The sequence below is a fragment of the Mesoplodon mirus genome, assembly GCF_964341445.2.
Source record: "Mesoplodon mirus genome assembly, chromosome: 9".
In the NCBI taxonomy this organism is placed as follows: Eukaryota; Metazoa; Chordata; class Mammalia; order Artiodactyla; family Ziphiidae; genus Mesoplodon; species Mesoplodon mirus.
The window spans coordinates 98,481,511-98,506,779 of record NC_138985.1 but is presented as its reverse complement, the minus strand read 5'-3'; the positions used below and the strand labels follow the sequence as shown (position 1 = coordinate 98,506,779).

Below are 25,269 nucleotides of genomic sequence, written 5' to 3'. Positions count from 1 at the left end.
AAGAAAGTAGCACATTTGTCTCAACACTTTATTGACAACTTTTCAAAGATACTGTCTGAAAGCAGTTAATTCAGGTCCTCTAAAACTAGGGGGTTTACCCATACCTTCATGTTAAACACAACTACTGGATTCCTTTAAATGTGTGGTGGTGGTGGTTTTTGAAAGTTTGGGGCAGGGGAGGGGTTGGGGGGTTTTGGCATATGGCAACAAGAGTTTTTCCATATTATACACCGTACTGATACGAAAAGCCAAAATAAAGGGGGATATTATTCTTTGCCACTGTCATGGATCCAAATCTGTGGTAGGATGTATTCACAAAGATTTCCAGCCACTGTCTTTCTCCTTACTGTCTATTCCTCCACAACACCCATGAAAAGATTAAAAAGTACCTTTGAAAACTACTGGATAATTTCATCCCTGGGGGAATATTTTTGCATATTATGTTAAAAACTGGTTGTCGCAGGCTACAGATATTAATTTACATTTCATGAAAGAGTTTTATAATTTCAGTATTTTATTGGTTAGGACTCTGTATTGCAAGTAACTAAACCCAGCTTAGACAGGCTTAAGCATTACAGAGATCGTGTTGACTCACATAGGTCTACGGTCGAGGCACAGCTTGTCCATGGGCATAAGCCAAGTGACCAGCATCTGACTGCCTTTTGGATATTTCTCAGCTCTCTTCCTCAGTGTTGATTTAATTCCCCTGGCCTCAATCTATCTGCTAAGTGTAGCGCAAAAGAAACAGTTAATACTGTATTATTGATATATTTGAAAGTTGCTAATAGGGTAGATCTTTAAAGTTCTCATCAAAGGAAAAAATTTTTTAAACTATGTGAGGTGATATTAATTAAACTTATTGTGGTAATCATTTCACAGTATATAAACATATCAAATCATTATGTTGCATACCTTAAACTAATAGTATTATATGTCAGCTATATCTCAATTACAAATTAATAAATTCATAAGTCAGAATAAAAACAAACAAGAAATGAATGGTTCCTTCCTTCCCCTTCTTTCTCCCTCTTTCCCTGACCTTTTCTATCTAGCCAAGGGTTTTCTTCTCTGAAAATAAAAAACTCCATGGGATCCTTTTTAGCTTAGGGCTCTGGTCATTTACTAAATGAAATGCCCCTAAGCAAGCTCCTCCCTCCTAGCCAGATCTCAAACTGTAGATCAGAACTGTATTTCTTTCTGATAAGCCTCTCTTTCCTCCTAGGACAAACAGAACAAGATGTAATTATTCTTATGATAGAGAGAGCCAAAACCGTTGTTCCATATTTCTTATTCCCAAAACATGATGCTCTAGGTGACCGAGACCTTGTGGCTATAAGATTCCACTGTTAAAGAATCTTCTACATTAAATAAGTTCCTGAAAAGCTGGCTTGATTTGAATGTACATTAGGCCCCTGATATGTTATCCCAGAAGGGTCTTTATAAATATGTGCTGTGTTGATGAATTACTGGTTATAAGTTGAGTTTCCTGACTTTTAAGTAGTTTTTTAATTTTACTTGTGCCCATAATATTCTTTCATTTGTGTCTGATCCTTAATTTTTGTAGCTAAACAAGTGACATTCAGAGATGGCTGTATTGATGGCAGATCATTTGTAACCATGTAGAGCTGTTACTGATTTTAGATGAAAGGTGTTTTGTTTTTTTTACCTTTTTGAAAGCAACATAAAATTTAGTTCTTTTTTCAAAATTAATTACTTCGATTTTATTTTTGCATAAGCTCCTTTAATGTGTACCCTATAGTTCTGTTAAACAAATTTTTGAGGGGGAAATTGTGCTCTTTAAAAAATCCTGAATTGCTAAAATAAGGCTATTCCAGTGCACTTTTTTAAAGTGCAGTCAATGTTTGTATTATGAAATCTGGTTTATTCTGTCTTTAGTAGAATAAAGTAGAATCTTTATCAGTTACTATTAATTCATTTTAAAAGTATGTAGTTTAGAAGTTTTCCAGATTCGTTGACATCTCTAATATACAACTGATCCATGAACAACAAAGGTTTGTATTGAACCAGTCCACTTACACACAGATTTTATTCAGTAGTAAATGCTGCATATACTGCACGATGCATGGTTGGTTGAATCCACAAATGTGGAGGAACTGCAGATATGAAAGGCCGACTGTAAGTTACAAGTGAATTTTCAACTGCACAGAGGATCAGCGCCCTTAACACACACACACCCCCGCCCACACTGTTCAAAGGTCGACTACATTATTCCACTGGTATACCATTAGCATAGGAAAAAAGCCAAAATAATAAATTTTAAAACTCAATATAATCTTTGTTTATATAATCTCCAAATACATAAGTATAATCATCTCCATTTTATGGATGAGGTGACCATCTGTCTTGAGGAGGTTAAATAACTACCTGAAGTCTAACAGAATATAATGAAATCAAGATTTGCTCCAAGTTATATGACTCAAAAACCCATGTTCTTTCTACTACTTGAGAGTGGCTTTCAGACTTACTGTCAGGGATAGCTATGAGAAATGATTATGTATATTTCTGCAGGTAAAAGATATTTGGCCTGATTTTTAATTGATACATTCATGAATGAAAAAAAATGTAGCGATCAACACTTGTGGGACTTCCACTTGAAGACTGAGGTCTGAGCACATGCCATGGTATCCCCTTTTTGCCCTCTGATGACAGAAAAGATGTTTTTAAAATGAATGAATGAGCATCTGTTTTAGACCATAAGACAGCAGGGTTCATTAGACAAGAAATTATAATGAAGCCTTGAGAGACAGAAAGCAGGCGGGATGAAGCTGAAGAAAACATTCCCAAACACGAGCAAGAGAGGACTGTTGCGAAAGGTAGGAGTTGATCCAAGGCAGCTTGAAGCCCAGAAGTGGTCAGCACCCTTGAGGAACAGACGAGTGAAGAGTTGGATGAGCTTTCAGGAAGAAACAAGTGAGACCCAGAGGTGAAGACTGAAGGAGGTACGCAAGAAGTCCGTATGTGAATAAATCTAAACAAATATTGAAATACAAAACAAACATGAACATTTAAAATAAGCTAAAACAGGCTCCCCTGGTGGTGCAGTAGTTAAGAATCCGCCTGCCAATGCAAGGGACACGGGTTCGAGCCCTGGTCCGGGAGGATCCCACATGCCACAGAGCAACTAAGCCCGCGCGCCACAACTACTGAGCCTGCGCTCTAAAGCCCGCGAGCCATAACTACTGAAGCCCATGCTCTGCAACAAGAGAAACCACCACAACGAGAAGCCCTTGCACTGCAACAAAGAGTAGCACCCGCTCACCGCAACTAGAGAAAAGCCCACGTGCAGCAATGAAGACCCAATGCAGCCAATAAATAGATAAATTAATTAATTAATTAAGCTAAAACTATAGAACTGTTAAATAATAACTTAAAAAGAAGCAAGGGAAATGAACAAAACTCCTGGTATTCTCACCAAATCCAGAGTACATGAGAAACATTAGTAAAACTGGTGAAAGGAAACTGATGACGCAGGTAAAAAATGCAGGCTCGAGAAGCATCCTGGGTAACTGAGTGGTCCCAGGGAGTAAGAAGCCCAAGTGAGAGTATGAAACAGAAGAAGTGGCAGCTGCACAGCAGTCATGAAAAAGGCCTAACAGACTGCAGCCTGATGTTATGAAAGCAAAAGCAGACCGTGTAAGCACCTGTCATTTTGAATCATAATTAATTCACAGTTGAATAAGGTTCCTCCTTCTTTGCCCTAAAAAAATCTTAACAGGAAATTTTTGGAATAAAAGAGATATTTAAAAGATGTATAAAAATATTACTGAACTCATCTTCCTGATTAGAATCTCAAATACCTGAATAATAGCAGTGTTGCATGAACACATTATTTAGGAGAGTTAATCTTGAAGTGGTACTCTTGAACTATAATATTATAGCCAATGGATGTTCATAAGTCCAAAATTCATTTTTCACAGTTACATATAATTTGACATCATCTAGTTTCTGTGTAGTTAAACAATTCTCTAAGAGGAATAATAGTTTACCTGTAGCATTAATACACTATCATGTTAGACATTTCCTTTAACAGTATAGTATATAGTATTTAATATATACCAAATTTCTATAATATTTATACTTATTAAAATTCTTTATAATCTATGTAATCCCTTTGATAATAAAGGATTTTAAGAAGTCAAGTATCCTTATTTTCTAAGGAAAACTGTTTCTAAATAATCCACTAAAGGATATCGTGGGGAAAAGGGAAATACTTAACATCTTTAAAAGATAATACAAGTTAACCTTTAAGTTCGCTATCATTTAGAATTTAGACAGGTAAGCTTTCAGTCATTTACTCTAGTGTGGTTTATACTCTTTCCCTTATATACTATATATTGCTGTTAAAAATGACCAATCAACCTCCTATTAAAACAAGAATTCTTTTAAACAAATAAATAGAAAAATTACCCCAGCATGAGAGAATCACAAATCTCACAAACTGAAAATTTAATGAAAGTTTTTAAAACATTATAATTACTGTTTTATTCTTAGATTACAGAAACAAACTGACAATATACTTGTTATTATAAACCCATTTGTTGTTAGTGATATACTAAGCTATATCTGAGAGAGAAAAGTCCAAAAGAAACTTTGCTTTTTTGTTTTCCATCACTTCTCTGCTTCATACTGTGTCAAAGAATTTACCTCCTTAGGATATCTGCTGTAACCTTACAACGGAAATATGTAACCACTGATGCTTGTTCAACTCTGATGTTAGTGACACACAGCTGTTTCAGACCACTCTGTACATTCATTGTGTGGGACAAATGAGTGAGAAACAAAGATTTACTCAACAACCTTCCTTTTATAAAAAGAAGGTCAAAATGATTAACGTCTTACGTACAATTGCTGTAGAGAATAAAAAGTACTAACAATCAGTCTGTTGAGAAAATACAGAAAACCACCTTATCTGATAACATTGATGGTTTTGCCCAATGTATTTTCTGTGCTGTATTTTAAAAAATCAAGTGGCCAGTTAATAATAAAATTTGAATACCCCTCTCAAATACCAGCATTGTCAAATCCTCAAGAAGTATCTACGGTACAGATTTTGCTGCTTGAATTGAGAATCAAGTGCGTAAGATATAAGGGCTTAGAAGTCAACCCTTTTCAGCCTAAATAAGTAGGTGTGCTGGTAGGTAGAAACATTTTTTAACTCAAATTACTCACTATTCCACTCCCAGTAAAATCTAAACAGTTTCACACATTCTCAAGCACACATTTTATGATTACTTGGAATCCCCAGGGTTCTGTTCCATATAACATGGGCAGGTTTGGTTTCAAAAAAATTTTAGGACAGGTGACCTGCAAAGAACTGAGCAATGCCTTTCTGAATTGCCTTAGTTTAAGAAACTGTGCTAGAAAAGGACTAGCAGAATTGATACAGCTAGAAAATTTACCCCCCTAAATAACTGAAGAAACCAGTTGTTAGGCTGTTTTGATATATCTCACAAATCTCATCCACAAGTATGCCCATTGTAAGCTTATTGTTTTTTTACCTATTTAGCTCTTTTAGACTGGAGTGCATCAATATTTTGGATAGTTTCTGTTAGTGACATAAACTGTGTGTTGTGACATCACACACCCCCAAGTTTGGTTCTGAGTTCTCCTTCCTAATAGCTTTGGGGCTTTGAATAAATTCCTTATCATCTCAGTCTAAGCATCCTCTTCTGCAACATGGGGCCAGTACTCATCACATAGAGTTGATGAGCAGGTAAATTAGCTCATAGTTAAAATAGTACTTAAACGTAGGAAATGTCATTTAAGTGCTTTACATATATTAGTTCACTTAATCATCACAGTAATCCTATGAAGTAGGTACGATTTTTATCCCCCATTTTACCATTGGGGAAACTGAGGCCCAGGGCATTAGGAAGCTTTCCCAGGATCACACAGCTCGATAGGAGGAGTGTTAGGATTCAAACCCCATCACTTTGGCTCCAGAGTTAGTGTCTGTAACCACTACATTACACTGCCTCTCAGTGTAGCCAAGTAGTTAGAAGAGATACTGTATGCAAGTCATTGGCGGCAATACTGAGCTCATCATAAATTCTCAGTAAATACTAAGACCAGTTAGGATTGATGCAGATGACTTTGATGTATTTCTCAGAAAAGGGAAGACTTGCTGCAAGGATGAGGGTTCCCTGAAAAGCAAGTTTTATGAAAATGACTGTTTCAAATATAAACAAACTTTTCATCCAAAACTTACAATGTACCACATCATAGGTAATATATTGGCTCACTATCTGAATGTCTTTGGAGAGAAGTAATTTGAAGGCTCATTTATACTTTCTCCCATCCCTATATTTCCATGATGAATTTCTCTCTGGAACCTTGAAATGATCTTTCTATTTTTGCTAGATATGACTGCAGTGGAGATGTTAAAAATCATATTTTCACAAGGGGTAACATAAGAACAAATCTAAGACCATTATATATGCAACTGAAAATGAACTGTAGTCACTGTCTCCAAATGAGAAGTAAAATGAAGAGAAATGTAGAATACATGTCATTCCCTGTTGCACGGTCAGCACGTTGTTTAGAGAGGCAGAGGGGGTGCCAGATAAGGAGCACGGCACTGAAGTTAGAAAAGCAAGATTTAACACCTGGTCCTATGGTTTCATAGCCAGTGAAGCACGGTTAACAGGTAATAAAGGACTATGACGTGCTGTAAGAGAAGTAGGGTTCAACTGTGACAAAAACTCCTACTACAGAGATTTAAACAAGAAAGTGGCTCTTCTTTTTCATGGCTGAATAATATTCCATTGTATAACTAGTTCTTATTTTTAAGAAAGATTAAGAGAATTTTTGATCTAGGAGTTTCTGCCGAAATCATGTTAGGTTTTACCATTTTATTTGCAGAAAGGAGCACAGAGAGGTTAAGGAACTTGCCTAAAGTTACACAGCTAATTTGTGGTAAACTTGGGTGGCCAGGGTCAGTATGTCCTTGAACCACACCACCTGCTTTTTCTTTTTTTTGAAGTGTAGTTGATGTGTACAATATTATATAAGTTACAGGTGTACAATATAGTGATTCACAATTTTTTAAAATTGAAGTATAGTTGATTTACAGTATTGTGTTAGTTTCAGGTGTACAGCAAAGTGATCTGGTTATACATATATATGTGTGTGTATATCTATATACTTTAAAAAATTCTTTTCCCTTACAAGATATTGAATATAGTTCCCTGTTGTATACATACATCCTTGTTATTTATCTATTTTATATATGGTAGGTGCATCTGTTAATGCCATACTCCCAATTTATCCCTCCTCACCCTTCCCGTTTGGTAACCATAAGTTTGTTTTCTATGTCTGTGAGTCTGTTTCTGCTTTGTAAATAAGTTCATTTGTACTGTTTTTTAGATTCCACATAAAAGTGAAACCATAAATTTGTCTTTGACTTCAGTTAGTATGATAATCTCTAGGTGACACCATGGATGGACCTTGAAGGCATTATGCTAAATGAAATAAGTCAGAGAAAAATACCGTATGATCTCACTTATATATGGAATCTACAACAAAAACAAAACAAACTCAGATACAGAGAACAGATTAGATTGATGGTTGCCAGAGGCAGGCGGCTGGGTGGAGGGTGTGTGGGGTCAAAAGGTAGAGACTTAGAATTATCAGGTAAGTCAGTCCTGGGGACGCGACAACAGCACCGTAGCTATCCTTAGTACTGTGTTATATATCTGAAAGCTGTGAAGACAGTAAGGCTTAAAAGCTCTCATCATAAGGAAGAAAACTTCGTAACTCTACAGTGATGGGTGTTAACTAACCTTATTGTGGTAAATTTTGCAATATATACATATATCAAATCATCATGTTGTACAACTAAAACTAATATAATGGTCTATGTCAATTATATCTCAACTTAGAAGAAAAACAAGTGGCTCTTAATGAAATGCCTGAAGGTAAGCAGTCCAGGGCTGAGTAGCGGGCTCCACCTGTCCTCAGTACCCCGCACTCTCTTCTTCCCCACTCCTTACAGTTGCAAAGATGACTGCTGAACCTCCAGGCATTGTGTCTGTTTTGGGCAGGGAGAAGGGAAACAGTTAAGGACACTCTCCTCCCTGAGGCTTTATTGGAAAAGGAAAGCTATCCATGAGACGCCAACTTTGTGCCAGATGGCCACCTGTAGCTTTAAGGGAGTCTGGGGATTCAGTGCCTTTTCAGCCTCTGTAGGAGAGGAAAGCACAGAAAAAAGGGGGTTGCACTAGACTTTGGATGAGCCAAGCTGTAGTGTTGGGTTGGCCAAAAAGTTCACTTGGTTAATGAATCCATTCAATAAAGTTCTTGGTGAAAATGAAAAATGTGTCTTTTATTTTTACTTAAAACCGAACGAACTTTTTGACCAACCCAATATACACCTTGAAGTATGATCAGCAACGTGCCAGGGGGCATACAGGAAGAGAGGGAGCCAGCTGTCCTGGAAATTCCAAAAGGGCTTCACGGAAACAACTGAATAAGAGTTAATCAAATACTTAAAGGGAGAGCACAAAGAATTGCTTTGTTCCTTTACATTTTAAGAGTCCTTGTGGGACATTTAATATCAGATATATTTACTCAGGCATTCCTTTTGTACTTGATTCCAACCCACTTTCTTTCCAAAAGTGAGTTGAATATACCAAACCATGTTTGCTAAATTTTTATTTCTGAGATAGTGGTTATATTCTAAGGTTGTGAAACAGTATCTAGCAACATATACAGAAATGTCCACCAAGATGTCATGTGTGTATCTAAATGCTAATTTTTTAATTGATAAATTTTGCATTGAAACAAAGTTGCATAGGGTTCTAACAATTGATTAGTATAATTATAGTCATCATCTTTGCCACAAAAGCCTTCTGTCAAGATAATGTCAGATAACCTGAGTACAAGTTTAAGAGTTGCATTCTTAAAATGTTACTAAGCCAGTTTTCTGGCCTATTTGTCCAGATTAAGAATTGGTGGTAATTAAAAAACACACACACACACACACACACAAAAAAAACTGGTGGTATAAAGCAGAATCGGGCTATCTGAAGTAAGAAGTAGATAAAGATGCACTCTTGTTTCATGCCAGTATATCTTATCTTTCTAGCTACATTGTAAACTAGTCTATTCAAGGGCAGAGATAGTATGATGAATTTTTTTAAACATTCCCCATGTTCTACAACTTACTATCAAATAATACTTGATTGTCTAAAACGGTAACTTCTGAAAATGAAGAAATTACTGGTGAGGCTTTAAAGCTTTTTACTCCCTAGAATGACAAATGGCCTGTCTCTCTACTTGGGCCACTTAACTTGGCTGTAGCAACCTTTTCCTCCTCCAGGAAACTATCACAACCTGAATCATGCTGTAACTATAAGCAGGTGAGCCTAGTCCTGATCTAGTCCTTTTTTTTTTTTTTTTTTTTTTTTTTGGCGGTACGCGGGGCTCTCACTGTTGTGGCCTCTCCCGTTGCGAAGCACAGGCTCCGGATGCGCAGGCTCAGCAGCCATGGCTCACGGGCCCAGCCGCTCCGCAGCATGTGGGATCTTCCCGGACCGGGGCACGAACCCATATCCCCTGCATCGGCAGGCGGACTCTCAACCACCGCGCCACCAGGGAGGCCCCTGTTCTAGTCCTTTATTGTATGTGTACAGTCCCTGTCTCTATCAATTTTAGAAAACATGTAATTTTTGTAGTATCATTTGATAGCCTGTTATTGACACTGTGCGAGGCCTTGTGATTTGAGAGACGATAAACATGGTTACTGCCGTCACCATATTTAGTAAACCGTACAAGTGCACAAAGTGTTGTGCTTGCTGTGACAGGCGTTTACATGTACCAGCAGAGATCTACAGGAAGAAGAGTTCACGTGTGGTCCTGGGAGTCAAGGGCCATAGTGTGTTATAAATAAGGATGTTATGACAACTTTAGGTACCACAAATATAACTTCAAAAAGCAGTTGACACTTGGGTTGAATCTTAGCAACTTAGTGTCCAAGAATCTAAGAGAGAACTGGAGTACCTTTCCACGCAGAAGCAGCAATGTGAGAAGGTTGCAGAGGCAAGAAAGAACCAGCTTTCCAAGAACCAGCTTTTAGTTTTACTGATTTTTGCTATTGTTTTCTTCATTTCTATTTCATTTATTTCTGCTCTGATATTTATGATTTCTTTCCTTGTACCGACTGGGTTTTCTTTGTTCTTCTTTCTCTAGTTGCTTTAGGTGTAGCGTTAGATTGTTTGAGATTTTTCTTGTTTTTTGAGGTGAGATTGTATTGCTATAAACTTCCTTCTTAGAACTGCTTTTGCTGCATCCCAGAGGTTTTGGGTCGTTGTGTTTTTGTTGTCATTTGTTTCTATGTATTTTTTTATTTCTTCTTTTATTTCTTCAGTGATCTCTTGGTTCTTTAGTAGCGCACCGTTTAGCCTCCATGTATTTGTGTTTTTTACAGGTTTTTTCCCCTGTAATTGCTTTCCAGTCTCATAGCATTGTGGTCAGAAAAGATGCTTGATATGATTGCAATTTTTTAAATTTTCCGAGGCTTGATTTGTGACCCAAGATGTGATCTATCCTAGAGAATGTTCCATGTGCACTTGAGAAGAAAGTGTAATCTGCTGTTTTCTAATGGAATGTCCTATAAATATCAATTAAATCTGGTCTATTGTGTTATTTAAAGCTTGTGTTTCCTTATTAATTTTCTGTTTGGATGATCTGTCCATTGGTGTAAGCGAGGTGTTAAAGTCCCCCACTATTATTGTGTTACTGTCGATTTCCTCTTTTATAGCTGTTAGCATTTGCCTTACGTATTGAGGTGCTCCTATGTTGGGTGCATATATATTTATAATTGTTATATCTTCTTCTTGGATTGATCCCTTGATCATTATGTAGTGTCCTTCCTTGTCTTTTGTAACATTATTTTAAAGTCTGTTTTATCTGATATGAGTATTGCTACTCCAGCTTTCTTTTGATTTCCATTTGCATGGAATATCTTTTTCCAGCCCCTCACTTTCAGTCTGTATGTGTCCCTAGGTCTGAAGTGGGTCTCATGTAGACAGCATATATATGGGTCTTGATTTTGTATCCATTCAGTGAGCCAGTCTTTTGGTTGGAGCATTTAATCCATTCACATTTAAAATAATTATTGATATGTATGTTGCTATTACCATTTTCTTAATTGTTTGGGGTTTGTTTTTGTAGGTCCTTCTCTTCTCTTGTGTTTCCCATTTAGAGAAGTTCCTTTAGCATTTGTTGTAGAGCTGGTTTGGTGGTGCTGAATTCTCTTAGCTTTTGCTCGTCTGTAAAGTTTTTGATTGCTCCATCGAATCTGAATGAGATCCTTGCTGGGTAGATTAATCTTGGCTGTAGGTTCTTCCCTTTCATCACTTTAAATAATCTTGCCATTCCTTTCTGGCTTGTAGAGTTCCTGCTGAGAAATCAGCTGTTAACCTTATGGGAGTTCCCTTGTATGTTATTTGTCATTTTCCCCATGTTGCTTTTAATAATTTTTCTTTGTCTTTAATTTTCGTCAATTTGATTACTCTGTGTCTCAGTGTGTTTCTCCTTGGGTTTATCCTGACTGGGACTCTGTGCTTCCTGGACTTGGGTGGCTATTTCCCTTCCCATGTTAGGGAAGTTTTCAACTATAACTCTTCAGCTATTTTCTCTGGTCCTTCCTCTCTTTCTTCTCCTTCTGGGACCCCTATAATGCAAATGTTGGTGCATTTAATGTTGTCCCAGAGGTCTCTTAGACTGTCTTCACTGATTTTCACTCTTTTTTCTTTATTCTGTTCCACAGCAGTGAATTCCACCAGTCTGTCTTCCAGGTCACTTATCTGTTCTTCTGCCTCAGTTATTCTGCTATTGATTCCTTCTAGAGTATTTTTCATTTCAGTTATTGTATTGTTCATCTCTGTTTGTTCTTTAATTCTTCTAGGTCTTTGTTAAACATTTCTTGCATCTTCTCAGTCTTTGCCTCCATTCTTTTTCCAAGGTCCTGGATCATATTCACTACCATTATTCTGAATTCTTTTTCTGGAAGGTTGCCTATCTATCTATCTCCACTTCTTTTAGTTGCTTTTCTGGGGTTTTATCTTGTTCCTTCATCTGGTACATAGTCCTCTGCCTTTTCATTTTGTCTGTCTTCCTGTTAATGTGGTTTTCGTTCTACAGGCTGCAGAATTGTAGTTCTTCTTGCTTCTGCTCTCTGCCCTCTAGTGGATGAGGCTAGCTTGCATTAGAATTTTCATATGAAAATCTTGAACTAAGAAAGTTGTGGTAACAAGGACAGGTGGAAAATGTGAGGAACATTATGGTCTGAAGATTTGGTGACTGATAACATGTGAAGTAAACAAGAAGAACTGCATAGTGTCTCCACAGTTCCTGGAAGGTGGTTCTTACCGTGATAGTGAATACTCCAGAAAAAGAAACAAGTTTGTAGGAAAAGATCATGGGTTCACTTTAGGAATCATAGAGTTTGCGGTATTTCTGGGACTGAAAGTAGATAAGTCTCAGTGGCATGTATATATGTTTATATATATGTGGGTTTAAAGATCAGGGTAGATGTTCAAAATGAGTATAAAGGTTGGAACTTAAATCGTAACATGGATGAGATCAGACAAAAAGCAAATTGAGCAAGTGGTGAAGAGTGCCAAAGACCAGAACCATGGAGAATCCAGCATTTAAACAAAGCAGAGAGAAAGTAAAGGGGAGGAGGGTGGAGTGGAAGTAGTGGGTGCAGGAAGGAGAGGCAGGCTAGACAGACAGAACTTGGAGATAATATTCTAAAGCATTTTCATGACAGCATAGATTAGGCTATAAATTGCCTTCCGTGTCCATTTTTTACTCTTTCTTTTAGAAGGGGAACCCCAGGTTTTAACTGGGTGCATACATCACAGCCTAGCTAGTCCTTGTATCTCAGTTTGCCTTGCAGTGGATATGACTTTGTGTCTAAGTTTGGGCTGATGGGATGTGCGCAAATGATGTGTGCCACTTCTAGATCATCACCTAAAATGTGAAGCCACTTGCTGGGGACTTTCACCCCCACATCCAGCAGGCTGGAAGCACATGTGGAGATGAGCACAGTTAGCAGTAGACTGTTTTATGAGAGAGAAATAAATTAACTTAGTTTAATACATTGTGTCTTAGCCTCTCTTTGTTATAGCAGTTTAGCCAAACCATAACAAATAGGGTCAAAAGTTGTTGTTTGTAAATGAATGAACAGGACTGGGGAAAACTTGGGTGTGGATCTCCCGATTCTGTCACTTGGGAGAGTTGCACAGGGTTTTGATATTGGAACAATAGAAATAAAACTGATCATAGTTGTCTGCTAGGTGCCACAGTGAGCAGTGTTTACCCAGAAGTAATTTAAGCATTGTTTATATATTTTAACTGTAAAAGTCTATCAATATCCAGGACCAGATCGCTTTACTGGTGAGTTCTACCAAACATTTAATGAAGAATTAATACCATTCCTTCTCAAAGTCTTCCCCAAAACATCAGTACAGATGGGACCACTTCCAAACTCATTTTACAAGGCCAGCATTACCCCTATACCAAAACCAGACAAGGATGCCACAAGAAAATTGCAGACCAATATCCCTGATGAATATAGATGCAAAAGTCCTCAACAAAATGTTAGCAAATCAAATTCAGCAATACATTAAAAGGATCATACTCCATGATCAACTGGGATTTATTCTGGGGACACAAGGATGATTCAGCATCTGCAGATCAATCAGTGTGAACACCACAATAACAAAATGAAGGATAAAAATCATATGATCATCTCAGTAGATGCAGAAAAAGCATTTGACATAATTTAACGTTCATTCATAATAAGAACACTCAACAGAGTGGATGTAGAGGTAACATGCCTCAGCATCATGAAGGCCGTATTATGCCCACAAGCTGTACATCATAATCAACAGTGAAAAACTGAAATTTTTTCCTCTAACATAATGAACAAGATGAGGTTGCCCACTCTCACCACATATTTAACATAGTACTGGAAGTCCCTAGCCAGAGCAGTTAGTTAGGCAAGAAAAGAAATAAAAGGCATCCAAGTTGGAAGGGAAGAAGTAAAGTGTTCTCTGTTGGCAGATGACAGGATACTCCGTATAGAAAACCCTCAAGACTCCACTAAAAAACTGTTACAACTGTTCAACTAATTCAGTAAACTTGCAGGATACAAAAATCAGTTGTATTTCTATATACTAATAACAAATTAGAAGAGAATTTTTTTAAAATTCTACTTAAAATTGCATCAAAAAGAATAAAATACCTAGAAAGAAATTTAACCAAGGAGGCAAAAGACTCTTATGCTGACAACTGTACGACATTGATGAAATATATTAAAGAAGACACTAATAAATGGAAAGATATTCTGTGCTCATGGATTGGCAACATTAATATTGCTAAAATGTCCACACTGCCCAAAGCAAGCTTTAATGCAGCTTCCGTCAAAATTCCAATGGCATTTTTCACAGAACTAGATTAAACAATGCTAAAATTTTTATGGAACCACAGCAGATCCTGAATAGCCAAAGGAATCCTGAGAAAAGAGAACAAAGCTAGCAGCATCACATTTCCTGATTCCAAATGATATTACAAATATGTGGGAATCAAAACAGTGTAGTATTGGGCCTCCCTGGTGGCGCAGTGGTTGAGAGTCCACCTGCCGATGCAGGGGATACGGGTTCGTGCCCCGGTCTGGGAGGATCCCATATGCCGCGGAGCGGCTGGGCCCGTGAGCCATGGCCGCTGGGCCTGCGCGTCCGGAGCCTGTGCTCCGCAACGGGAGAGGCCACAACAGTGAGAGGCCCGCATACCGCAAAAAACAAAAACAAAAACAAAAACAAAAAAAAACAGTGTAGTATTGACGTGAAAACAGGTACATAGATCAATGGAACAGAATAGAGAATCCAGAAATAAACCCGTACACACACACACACACACAGTCAATTAATTTACCACAGAGCAGCCAAGAATATATAATAGGGAAATAGTGTTGAGAAAAGTGGACAGGCACATGCAAAAGAATGAAACTGGACCACTGTCTTACACCATACACAAAAATCGACTCAAAATGAATTAAAGACTTTAAAATAAGACCTGAAACCATGGAACTCCTAGAAAAAAACATAGATAGTAAGCCCTTTGACATTCGTCTTGGTGATGAGTTTTTGAATTTGACACTAAAGGCAAAGGAAACCATCAACAAAATGAAAAGGCTGCCTATAGAGTGGGAGAAAAATATTTGCAAATCATGTATCTGATAAGGGGATAATACCCAAAATATAAAATGAATTCATATAACTCAATAGAAAAAAAAAAACTCAGTAGAAACAAAAAATCTGATTTTAAAATGGGCAGAGGATCTGAATAGACATTTATTTATACAAAGAAGATATACAGATGGCCAACAGATACATAAAAAGGTTCCTCAACATCACTCATCATCAGGCAAAATACAAATCAAAACCACAATGAATTGTCACCTCTTACCTATTAGAATGGCTGCTATCAAAGATATAAGAAATAGTAAGTGTCGGCAAGGATGTGGAATAAAGGGAACCCTTGTGCACTGTTGGTGGGGATGTAAATTGGTGCAGTCTCTGTGGAAGACAGTATGGAGGTTCCTCAAGAAATTAAAAATAGGACTGCCATGTGATCCAGCAATTTTACTTCTGGGGGTTTATCTGAAGGAAACAAAAATCCTAACTCAAGAAGATACCTACACCTTGTGTTCATTGCAGCATTATTTACTGTAGCCAAGACAGGAAAATAACCTAAGTGTCTATCAACAGATGCATGGATAAAGAAAATGGGGTGGGTGTGTGGGTGTGTATATACACACACATATATGCACACATAATGCAATGGATTATTATTCAGCCAATAAAAAAAGAAAATCCTGCCATTTGCAACAACATGGATGACCTTGAGGGCATTATGCTAAGTGAGATAAATCAGAGAAAGACAAATACTGTATTATCTCACTTATATGAAGAGTCTCAAAATTCACAGGTAACAGAAAACAGATAGGGGGGCGAGGAATGGGTAAAGGTGGTCGAAAGGTAGAAACTTCCATTTATAAGATAAGTAAGTCCTGGGGGTATAATGTACAGTATGGTGACTATAGGGGGAAAATCAACCAATAAACAACAGTTTTTACAGAACCAAATATAAAAGTTAATCTTGACAGAATAGAAAAGCTGGCAATTTAAGAGGTAGAGGGAGTAATGGGAAGGTAGAGAAAGTATCTTATAAAGTAGAGGAATAAGATACTGTCAAAATTGATGGAACAAGAAACAGGTTTTAAATACAAAAAAATTTACAAAGAAACAAACTGCTATTTGAAGTATAAGACATTGGGAGGATGTGGGGAAGGGACGTGCTCCCTGCTAGAGCAGCATCCATGCAGCAGGGAGTCAGAAGGTAATCTCTGAAGTTAATAACTCAAATAGTGGCATGAGTATAATACTTAGAGCCATGGAAATAATCACTAGAACTAATAACTACTGAAAATGGTTTCCTCAGGAAAGGGGTGAGGCCAGATATACTTAAGTTCTCCAATAACTGCATCAAGTATCAAAAAATCATTTCCTTTTAATATCCTTTTCCATGTTGACAAAATTGGTTTATCTTTTTTAGAAGAACTGGTTTGAGTTCATTAAATTTATTCCTAACATTTTATTCTTTTTGATGCTGTTATCAATGGAATTCTTTTCTTGGCTTTATTTTTAAATTTTGAATATTAAGCCTTTTATTATTATGAAATGTCCCTCTTTGTCTCTAGTAATATTTCTTTCTCTTAAAGTTTATTTTATCTGATACAGAGTCACTCTATTTCTCTTATGGTTACTCATTTATTTTTAAAAGAGATACATACACATACATATCTAGAACAAGAGAATATAGATAGAAACACTAAAATGTTAACATTAGTTGTATTTGGCTTATAGAATTATGAGTTTTACAGGGAGTTTTTTGGTGTGTATTCTGAGTTCTGTGATTAGTTTGTATTACAATTAGAAAAAAATGATTTATATAAAATGTTTAATACTTTTATCAGATTTTGGGGGTTGCAAATAGCAGAAGTTGACTCTAACAAGTAGAAAAGTAGTTTTTGAAGATGTTGGACTAGTCATAGAATCAAGAGGAAAGCTGGAGGACCAGGCTCAGAAAAGGCCAGAGCTATGGTAGCTGTAAGACTCTAGATAGCAGGAACTTCTCAACTGTCTCTTCTGGGTGAGAACACAGAAATAAATGAGCTCTGACTTCTTGTTGTCTTTCTTTTGTTCTCGCTAATCAAGATTCAAAATCCAGAAGTGAGTGTCCTGCTTCGATGCCTGGCAAGGAAAGTACATGGCACCTTAAGTTACAGTTCTAGGAGTCCACACAATGGGGACACATGATTCCCCAGAAGGAGATTAGGGTGCTGTTATCAAAAGAAGGGAAGTCTGGCAGCTAAAAAGCAACAGATATTCACTATGATATTTAACTTTTTGTTAATGCAGAATTACAGTTTACAATGCTAGTCATAAAAACAGTTATCAATATTGAGTAAGAAATAATTTGTTTTGCTAAAAATAGAATTACCATATGATCCAGCAGTCCCACTCCTGGGCATATATCCAGACAAAACTATAATTCAAAAACTACATGCACCCCTATGCTCATAGCAGCCCTGTTCACAAGAGCCAAGACATGGAAACAACCTAAATGTCCATCAACAGATGAATGAATAAAGATGTACCTATATACAATGAAATACTACTCGGCCATAAAAAAGAACGAAATAATGCCATTTGCAGCAACATGGATGGACCTAGAGATTTTCTGACTTACTTCACTTAGTATGATAGAGAAGGACAAATACCATACGATTTATATGTGGAATCTAAAATATGATACAAATGAACCTATCTATGAAACAGAATCAGGGACATAGAGAATAGACTGGTGGTTGCCCTGGGGCAGGGGTGGGGGGAGGGGCAGTGGGAGAGGGTAGGAGTGGGAATGTGGGATTAGCAGATGTAAACTACTATGTATAGAATGGGTAAACAACAAGGTCCTACTGTATAGCACAGGGAACTATATTCAATATCCTGTGATAAACCGTAATGGAAAAGAATATGAAAAAGAATATATACTGTATATATATATAGCTGAGTCACTTTTGCTGTACAGCAGTAATTAACACAACATTGTAATTCAATAAAAAATAAATTTTAAAATTGTTTTGGATACAATGGTCCCAATTATTGTCACTTAACCTATGTTGGAGTACTCACCACACTGAAGTTCTCACTCACAGATTTCTCTCTCACTTAACTGTAAGTTCCATGTGTTCCATAATGCAGTTAAATTCAATTAGAAAAAGAGAAAACAGACTTTTGTAGTCATATTGAGGAGGACTTTGTGATAATTTGACACTTGCTAGAATGTCTGTCATCTCCTTCCTGGTTTACCTAATCAACTTGTACTTACTCAAGGCTCAGCTCAAGCATTACCTCATCCAGAAGGACTTGATTACACTCTCCTAACCACATCCCATTATGGTTTACAGACCACTCATCACTGTGCATTACGCTATTGTTCTCATCCCACTGTGTCATACTGGTTGATTTGTCTGTCTCTCACACCAGCCAAACTGGCAGGCTCTATCTTGTTTTTCTTTGATTCTCCAGCCCCTTACACACAGTGTCTATGCATCAAACATTCAGTAAATATTTGTTGAATGAGTGAATGGATTTGCCAGCAGAAAGGAGGTAAGGTATTCCATAGTCCGGCAAGTGTAAAGTCATGGCACCTGGTACATTGAGGAATGGTGACATTACAGAGGATTATTGAAAGATTAATGGGAAAAGAGACTGGTGAATTTGACTAGAGTTTGTCTCTACAGGACCATGTACGCCAAGCTTAGACAATTCCGTTGGCCTCAGGAACAGACGAATGAGTGAGACTTGGCAGTGGGAGGAGGACAGGACACAAGAGGTTATTTGGTGAATAAATACAGGTTGGGCTGGAGCTCGCAGAGAACCCTTCCAGGGTGGAGTGTTGCTGTCTGTGGAAGTTAGAGAGGTCCAGACTTGGTTTGGGAGCAAATTCACCCACCATGCACTAGGTACTTTTTTAGATACTGGGGACACAATAGTAGATGAACAAGATTTCTACTCCCATTGAGTTTTTACTCTAATAAGGGAAAACAGATAAAAACAATAGACACAAAGGTATGCGTACACATTCTCGAAACTAAAGTGCCATGTTGCAAGTAAAATGTTCCATGACAGCACTCTCTGCATGAAGCATTGAGAGCAAGCTGGAGAGAATTTCCCTAGAGTACAGCAGGGAGCCTCCTTTACTAGCCCACATCCCAGCCATTTACTGCTAAGTTTTTGTAAGTATAATGACCAATATTGTACGTGTTCTTTAGGAATTTGTCTAAAATAAAAGGTTTGTAAGTTCTAGATTTTACAAATATGTGTGTATTACTTATGCACTCTCCAAAACGTGTTGCAAAGAAGAAAAAAAGATAATTTTGTCGCAGTAATACTTTCTTCTTTAGCAAAAGTGATTTCCTTCCCAACCCTCCTTGTTTTATACTACATAGGGATCTTCTTTTTTTAAAGCTTAATTGAGTAAATATATGATAGTATAAATAAAAGTCAGTCATTGCCTACGTTATTGGCAAGTTATGTTTCTAGTTTACATTTCTAGTGCCTGAAAAATAATCTGGTGTTTTTACAGCTTAATCTCTAACCTTGCCATCTGTTCGGGGCTTTTCCTTCAATAGAATGGACTCCGGTAGTAAAGGAGTTTTGCCTTTGCCAAGCGACCTGGCTTTCATTCTCTTCTCTTGGTTGTGGGCCTCGTTTAATGATAAAGGCTCTTTCCTCTTTTCCAGGGTGCTGATAAGACTGTGAAAGGTCCAGATGGACTGACTGCCTTTGAAGCCACTGACAACCAGGCAATCAAAGCCCTTCTTCAGTGATGGACGGATGGGCTAACAGCTCTGGAAGAATGACTCTCCTGTGGCCTCACACTGCTGCCTGTCTGTCTGTCACTCTCTATCTGCCAGCTTCTTCAGCTAAAATACTTCTAGAGGGGTGAGGGGAGAGAGAAATTCGTAACAAATCAGACTACCAGAAAAAAACAATGATTGGGAGGAGAGGAGAAAAACAAGATCAGGCTTTTACTAGGATTCCTGATCAGGTCAGCCTCTTTTCCATTTCCAGTAAAAAAAAAAACAAAAAACACAGCTTATACCCATGGGAGAGCAAAGACAAAATACACCATTAACGTTTGACCTTTTCAGCTCCCTAGCTAATTTATTAATTAGATTGCGTTGAGGGTCTGACTATGCCAAGGCCAACTATACATTTGGTAGCCCCATCTGTGCGAGCAGTACTGGCGGCTGTGACGTAACTTAGGGTGCTGAGATAAGCAATTAGCTCTAGCCTTCTGCCTTACGAGTCACTCTAGTGGGGATCTCCCGGCATAGTTAAGAGCGCTGCCTGTGGTTGGTGACCAAATCTTCCCTCGGTGACTTCCAGCTTTTTGTGAAAGCTCAGTTAAGGCGAGGAGGGACACACTCCTAAGCTGCTGGCGGCTGAGCTTTGGATTTCCTCTCCCCCTTCTCATGGATTTCATGTATCTTTAGATAAAACTGACTAGTTTTATTTATAAAATCTCAAAATTTTGGAAGTCTAAAGGAGAAATCATTCCAGTATGCATATTTTTTTTTCCCTCTAGATTCAGACATTTATAGAACATTGAAAACACTTTCAAACTCCTGCTGGTAGTAAAAGGGGATTTAAAAATAGAATCATAGCCATAAGCCTGTTAGTATCATAAAGAGAGAACAGTTGTCTTAGTACCTATGGATTTTCTTCATTTGCTATTTGAATGGATTGGCCTCAGTTATATTTGGAGAATCAAGGAACATTCTTTGGAATGCCTCTCTCAGACCCATCTTGGATGCTGATTACTTATTGCACCAAAGCTATCACTGGGGTGAGATTTACTGTTTGGACAAATTTAACCCCATCCCTTAAAAATACGCGTGTTACCAAGTTTCCCTGAGGTGTTGATAGGCTTCTGCTGAATGTATGCCAACCCACCTGCATAATATATATATTTTTCTTTCTATATTATGCATTGCATAAAATGTGAGAACTTCAAATTGTATTGTGTTCTTAAAATACAGTGCCCTAAAATGGTGTTCTTAGGACCTGCAGAAAATATTTAGACACATTTTCTAATGTTTATTTCATGAGCAGTACAGCTAATTAAAACATACACCCTTAAATTTGCTGTCCTGCATATAAAATATTAAGATTCCTTTGACTTGCCATCCATATAAGCTTACTAAAAATATAAGGGTTTTTCCTTAGCCATGTCATGCAATAATTGAATGTACCTCAAATTTTTAAAAGGGGGGAGGGTGGGTGAGGGACTTGTATTCAGATTGTGGATAACAAAGAATTAATGATGTTTTTAAAGGCAATGTAGCATTCTGCAGCAGGGTTAAACTAGTACCAAGAACAGTGAGCCTGGCCAACAAGTCTTATTGACCACTTGCTGATTGGTTGGTTGGTGTGTGGGTTTGTGTGTGTGTGTATTTTTCCCCATGAACCCTTTTTTTAATCTTGTGGCTTTTTCACTTAAAACTAGCCTAACCCTGTAATTTTCCTGCATCCAAGAAAACAATCACAAAATGCTGGTTTAAATACTTTGATACATTTGGCTAATTCTGCTGTCTTAATGCAGCCTATTAGAGTTGGATTAAAAGTCAGTAATCAGTACTTCATAACATCACTGAACTGAAACACAGAGCTATCCTCACTGAAGATGGAGGGCACTCTATCAGACTGTAACTGTCAGCGTAGTGACAAGCTGTTTTGATATCTTTGTTTCCACTTCTTGGCATACTGCTGTTTAAAAGGCTTGGATTTTACTCTCTACGCAGTTTTACCTTTACTCTCCAAGTGTTTTTTGTAGTTGGCTGCTGCAGAGAGTGCATTGTCCTGTCATTCCTAAACCTGGTCTGCTTTCACAGTCACCTGGTCTAGAGACCATGTGATTCTTTGTACAGTTTATCCTCATGTTCCTTGTAATGCAGTAGAGGCTACTTTGCCTTCCCTCTTCTTTCTCAGCCATTTTGTAAACCCCATAATTATGAAGCAGTTGCTTGAGAAAATAACAGATAAACAGAATAGACTGACCAAGATGGTTTAGTTTCTTTTTTTTAACTAGGTTATTTATAATGTACTTCTGAACCACTTGGCAGAGAAATTCACAACACAATGTTCATATTTTGACTAAAGGAAGCTAAAACCTTGTCTGCTTTTTGGTACTACATGCATTAGTAAAAGGTTAAGTAAGTTTTGTTCTCCACTGAAGTAATATTTAACATCTCAGAAAAAACCTTGCATGTTCTGTAGTTCTGTATTAAGTCAGTCATATTGTATGCACTGTATCAAGTGAAAACAGGTGGTTTACCTGTCTACATTAGTATACTAACAGATTCCCCCTTGCAGCTTCAGACTGGTATCTGTAGACTTACAGTTGAGCTATGGCACCAGAATCGATGCAGTAGTTCACAGCTCACCTTCTAAACCCAGTGGGGCATGAAGGAGAGGTAGGTGGGTGCAGTGAGTGGAAGCTGCCAGCAAGTAGGCCCTTCATTCATTGATTTCTTTCCCCCAAATAATGGATTTCAAATCTATATGTACTTATTTGATTTTTTTTTTCCTAAATCTTCAACTGAGCTGCTGTTTTCTTCCATGCAATACTGTATACTCGATTGTGTATAGAAGCTGGTGAGAGTGCCCTCCTGCATAAGTAACTGCAGTGTTTTGCATGCAAATTTTAAAAAATTTAAATTGTCCTGATTCTATTTTGTAAATGGAGAAACAATCATATCTTTCTAAGCAGTAATGGAGGAAGACTAGTGCTTTGTGCATTTTGATATATTTGAGTTCATTTTTTCCACAATGTAATGCGTTTGACACAATTGGGTTTCTCATATTATCCTAGTTCATGTACATCAGAATGCTAAATAATATTGTGTTGAAGTTTTGTGTTGCAAGAACAAATGGAATAAACTTGAATTGTGCTACAGCCAACGTGTCAGCGTTTCCCTCACTCCGTTACTATCGCCTTCCTCCTCCAGTCTTCTCTACCACTGTATCGGTGCTTTGACTCAAACTTTTTTTTTTTTTTTTTTTCTTTTTGCGGTATGCGGGCCTCTCACTGTTGTGGCCTCTCCCGTTGCGGAGCACAGGCTCCGGACGCGCAGGCCCAGCGGCCATGGCTCACGGGCCCAGCCGCTCCGCGGCATATGGGATCCTCCCAGACCGGGGCACGAACCCGTATCCCCTGCATCGGCAGGCGGACTCTCAACCACTGCGCCACCAGGGAGGCCCCCAAACTTTTAATTAATCTGAATTTTCCCCCTCTATCCCACTTCTGGAAAAAAATAAGTGGAAAGAAAATAGGACATAGGAAAGATTCAATAGAAATAAACTATATTACTTATCTCATCTAGAAGTTTTGCTCTTCTCGCAGTTCCCTGATACAAATTGTTTGCCTGTAATAAATGTTGAGTAGTTACTAGGAGCAAGCTGTAGCTAGGAAATGCTAGAGTGTCAGGATCTTAATAGGTGTTAAAGAAAACAGGGTCACAGTAAACCTCTTTAATCCTTTCATATGCTCATTTAAGCTAACACAGAACTTTCACGTAGCACGGTATATCAGACTGTTAAGATTTTTTTTTCCTCTTCCTGTTAAGACCAGTGATTCTCAAAATGTGGTCTCTAGACGAGCAACCATGACCAGGGAACTTGATAGAAATGCCCAGCCTGGGCCAGGCCCAGCAATCCTTGGTGTAATAAGGCCTCCAGGTGATTCTGATGCACACAAATTTGTACGAGACAATTAAGAGAAAAAGAAATAGTCAAAAAGCTTCTAAATAGGATGTCATCAAGGGTGGCTTTCTAGAGAGTAAATGGAAGCTGTAACACATGAGACAGCAAAACTCTGGACACCCAAGAAAATCTTAAGATGAGCTTCAAATATACGTTCTGGGCAAAAGAAGTCGGGTTAAGATATAACAGTGGCTCCAAAAATGTAACACTGGTAAGAATGACCCTTCATTATTAGGGATTTTTCCCTGAAGGATGTCCCATCAATTGCCATGGACAGTATTTCCATAGTCCCCAGCTATGGGGTTACAGTCCCCATAGCTGAATTGCTGAGGCTTGAGCCTTGCCCAAGTCCTTGGAGTTCCAAAGTGGAGTGAGGGGAGCATGCAAGGACGCTGGGGAGATAATGTCATGAATCTCCTTATTTCATGCTGAGCACATTGTGGGTCACTGGCAGGGCTCTAATCACTTAGCTGTGCCCCTGTCGGCTTCTGCCTAGCTAGTGCTACAGCAGGAGAGCCCTTTGGGAGACCAGTTGCTGCTTTCAACTCTGCTTCCCTGGGCTGGCATTAGTGCCTTGACCATGGATTCTCCACTGCAGTGGGTGCACCACGGGCTCCGAAACAGCGACCTTTGTGCCAGCGAACCATTTCCTGTTTTAAATTTACCATCTTCCCCAGACACTAACCGGGTCATCACACATCAGCCATAGGATATCTTTCTTCAAGGCTGTTACTTCATTGAAATATAATTATAAAAATATAATTATGAAAATATAATTTTACTTCATTGAAATAGAATTTATCAGCAGCTTTAATGGCACCTGATACATGGCAGACATTCACTGTATTTGTCCTGAACTAATGTCAAACCATCATACAGTCAAATGCGAGGTAAGCTTTGTTTTAGTAAATCCTGGCTAAAGGATTACTGGCTTTTGGGACCATGGGGCTACACCTAAGTGTCACTGTACTTAAATATTGGCCAAGCAGCCTCAAAAGTACTACTGAAATTGCAAACCCAAATCAATGAAGTAGAGACAAATATCACAGTCACAAAGATTCACTGAGGAAACGCTGACCATGGGGTCAAATGCAGGTCACTGAGCTATTTGTGGCATATACTAAAGCACAGCTGTAAAGAGAGTAGCAACACAAAGGACTGTCTGGTCACCCCAGCAACTTCTATGCATTCAGCAGCTGCAGCAGCAAGGGTAGTCATTCACACCATTTGGATAGAATGATGGGTCACATGTCTGGCAACACTGACAAGCCACAGCATCTTATCACACAAAGGAAAATAATGCATAGACAATTCCTAGCAACTGGATGCTGATATTGAAGAT

General features: G+C 38.1%; 1 protein-coding gene across 1 annotated transcript in view; it reads left to right on the top strand.

The window, feature by feature from the left end:
• MTPN (myotrophin) overlaps positions 1-23,121 on the top strand; it is a 62,743-nt gene extending 39,622 nt beyond the window's left edge. The window contains exon 4 of the mRNA XM_082632898.1: positions 19,904-23,121. Within this exon, the coding sequence (XP_082489024.1) occupies positions 19,904-19,990 (87 nt within the window). The 3' untranslated portion in view covers positions 19,991-23,121. The remainder of the gene's footprint in view (positions 1-19,903) is intronic.
• Positions 23,122-25,269: the final 2,148 nt, after the last annotated feature.